Raw genomic sequence first — 3,031 nt, forward strand, 5'->3', positions numbered from 1 at the left:
CAACTAATTTCACACCATACAAGGACATATATGATATTTTAGTTCGTTTGTCCGTACAAATTTGGCTGCTTAGCCGTTACCCGTCTACATAAGTGCAAAGGGACGAGATCTAACATAACTAACAAAAAACGCGTGAGATATTTGACATTTTATTGGTTGGAATCATGAACTATTGGGGCATCAAAGTGTCGTGGGAAAAAACTTTCTGATCGAACTCGAGTTCAATAAATCGGCGTCGTTACTGGAGCAAGAAATATTGCACACGTAAGGACAATTAAGCAAAAGCCGAAGCAATTCTTATAGGGCCCATCGACATGTTCTCTTTGGACTTGAATGAAAAGCAAAGACCCATTTAAAGAACATATGCCGCACACATACATTCCCCTACTTAGGTAACTTATAAATACATAGAGATATAAAAGACAAAAGACAAAAAGGAAACAAAGGAAAATGGGCAGAATGAGGCTTTTGATCTCCATGATTGCAACGGCCATGAAACGATAAACTTCAAGCGATATGTGGTCAAAATGACTCAATAGAAACTTCACTTGGACTTAAATGGAATTGCCCTGATCACAACTTGGTGATATAGAGCTGCTAGAGCCGCCCCAATGAATGGTCCAACCCAGAATATCCACTGCACCAACCACAGTTAATCACATGTTAGAAAAAATTTCTTGACTCTATTTGGTTCTCATTTATAGTCTAACTTTTTCACTTGATGGTAAAACATTTTACACGATAAGATTAGCCAAGAAACCAAAACACAAGTAATTGTCCATAATAAATAGAAGGCAATTAAGTTGAAATACATTATTAGTGTAAAAAAGTAGGAATATTGTTTGTTTTATTTTCAATTTAGCACTTACTATTTCATAAAGTTTTTATGGGAATCATAATGGTAAAAAGAAAGAATTGGAGCATTGGCTTAATTGGTAAAGTTGGTGTCATGTGACCAGGAGGTCACGGGTTCGAGCCGTAGACACAGCCTCTTGCAGAAATGCAGGATTAGACTGCGTACGATAGACCCTTGTGGTCCGGCCCTTCCCCATCGTACCCTTGTAGTCCGGCCCTTCCCCAGATCCCGCGCATAGCAGGAGTTTAATGCACCGGGCTGCTTTTTTTATAATGGTAAAAAGAAAAGCAAAGATGGAGAGGTAGCTATAATTACGTGGTCATTCCATGCGTGTTCCTTGTTGTAGATGATAGCTGCGCCAAGACTCCTAGCTGGGTTAATACCAGTTCCAGTGATGGGAATTGTAGCCAAGTGCACTAGGAACACCGCAAATCCAATAGGCAATGGTGCCAAGATCTGTATTACACAAATCCAACTAAAAACATCAATTTCAATGCGGGAATAATAATAATAATAATACAAAGGAGAAAAAAGGATATTTAGTAGTAGTAGTAGTAATTACAGGAACATGGGAGTCTCTGGCGCTACGTTTGGCATCAGTGGCAGAGAAAACAGTGTAGACAAGAACAAAGGTGCCTACTATTTCAGCACCTAGGCCATCACCCTTGGTGTAACCAGGATTTACAACATTAGCACCACCACCTTTAGTTTGGTAAAGGGTCTTCCCGAACCCTTTGACAACACCAGCACCACATATGGCTCCCAGGCACTGCATTACCATGTAGAACAATGCCCTTGTCACCGACAATTTCCTTGCTAAGAACAACCCAAATGTCACTGCCGGGTTTATGTGTCCCCCTGTACAAACAAATGTTTAATTCAACATACTCATACCAATTGATCTAAAACTTTCAGTTATTTAGTGTTTTCTGAGGAAGTAATAGGTACCTGAAATTCCTGCAGTGCAGTAAACTAGAGCGAAAATCATGCCGCCAAAAGCCCAAGCAATGCCTTGAATTCCAACAGTTGGACATTTAGATTCAGATTTGGACACTCCCATGACAGTTAAAACAGTGATATAAAGAAAGAGAAAAGTGGCCATGAACTCTGCAATTCCAGCACGATAGAAGGACCAGGACATCAACTCCCCTGGCTCAAACAAGGGCGCAGGTGGTGGCTCCTTGTAATCCTTGTCTTGACTATGTGCCGCCGTGCCAATCGCTTGCCTCTCTGAATATTTATTAGCTCCCACTCTAACATCCTCTTCTCTGTGCTCCATTTCTCTAACAATAAGTGTTGATTCCTAAGTAAGAATTGATGGAAGTAAGTGAAGTAGTGAAGGAGGTTTATATATGTAGTTTTGGGTGGGCTAAAGGGGCCCCGGGGATGTGCATAAATGGTTTAAGTTTCATTATCATTGTGACCGACCATTAATAATTCAACAATTTGGATCATTAGTTTTTGAGGAAAGGATTTGCTGCTGATGAAAATGCGTTGTCTTGTAAACTTATTATTATGGAAAGAGACGTTGGATTTAGGATTTGGCAGTGTTTGTGTTAGTTTTACTTTTGTATTGCTAAATCCTAGCTGGCACAAGGATGTCCATATGATATACATTATTGTACGTTCATTTGATAATGGACCAGTCGACCACCGCCCATTTTGATTATTCTGTGGTAGAAATTGGACTATTTGGAAAATGGAAATACGGCTATCGCAATTTCTGACTGCTACTGCGGCCAAACTCACCAACCTAGAGTTCCTTCGGTGAGTATGAGTTGATCAGTTACCTCTTACCACCCATTTATTTGTGAACTTAAGTTATTTATATTACAAGTATATAGTAGTAATATTTTGTTACACTATCAATACAGGTTAACATATATAATAAGAGTAGGTTTGTCAAGTCACCAATAAATATTATTTATCATAAAAATTTATATATAACTATTTTATAAGTGATTCGATAGTGTAAATATTTAATCTTTAGTATTATCCGTACCTTAAACTCGAACTTTTTACTCATAGCTTGATAGTTTGCGTAATTGTGTTATATACGATCACCAATAGCATCGTTAAGTTAGTTTATATGTGTGTGACAAAAGAATCGACAAAAACGTGCAAGACTAAATTCTGCATCTTGTTTCTAGTATAAATTTGCTTTTTAGATTGAAA

The 3,031-nt window shown here is 38.3% G+C and overlaps 1 protein-coding gene across 1 annotated transcript; it reads right to left on the reverse strand.

Annotated features, from left to right (window-relative positions):
- Positions 1-274: 274 nt before the first annotated feature.
- LOC104211840 (aquaporin PIP1-2) lies at positions 275-2,232 on the reverse strand. Its single transcript, XM_009760963.2, has 4 exons — positions 1,805-2,232; positions 1,419-1,714; positions 1,172-1,312; positions 275-637 (listed from the first exon to the last, which is right to left on the reverse strand). The coding sequence occupies exons 1-4, from the start codon at positions 2,133-2,135 to the stop codon at positions 545-547; spliced, it is 861 nt and encodes a 286-aa protein (XP_009759265.1). The 5' UTR covers positions 2,136-2,232; the 3' UTR covers positions 275-544.
- Between the last annotated feature and the right edge of the window lie 799 nt (positions 2,233-3,031).

Source organism: Nicotiana sylvestris, chromosome 5 (genome assembly GCF_000393655.2).
Source record: "Nicotiana sylvestris chromosome 5, ASM39365v2, whole genome shotgun sequence".
In the NCBI taxonomy this organism is placed as follows: Eukaryota; Viridiplantae; Streptophyta; class Magnoliopsida; order Solanales; family Solanaceae; genus Nicotiana; species Nicotiana sylvestris.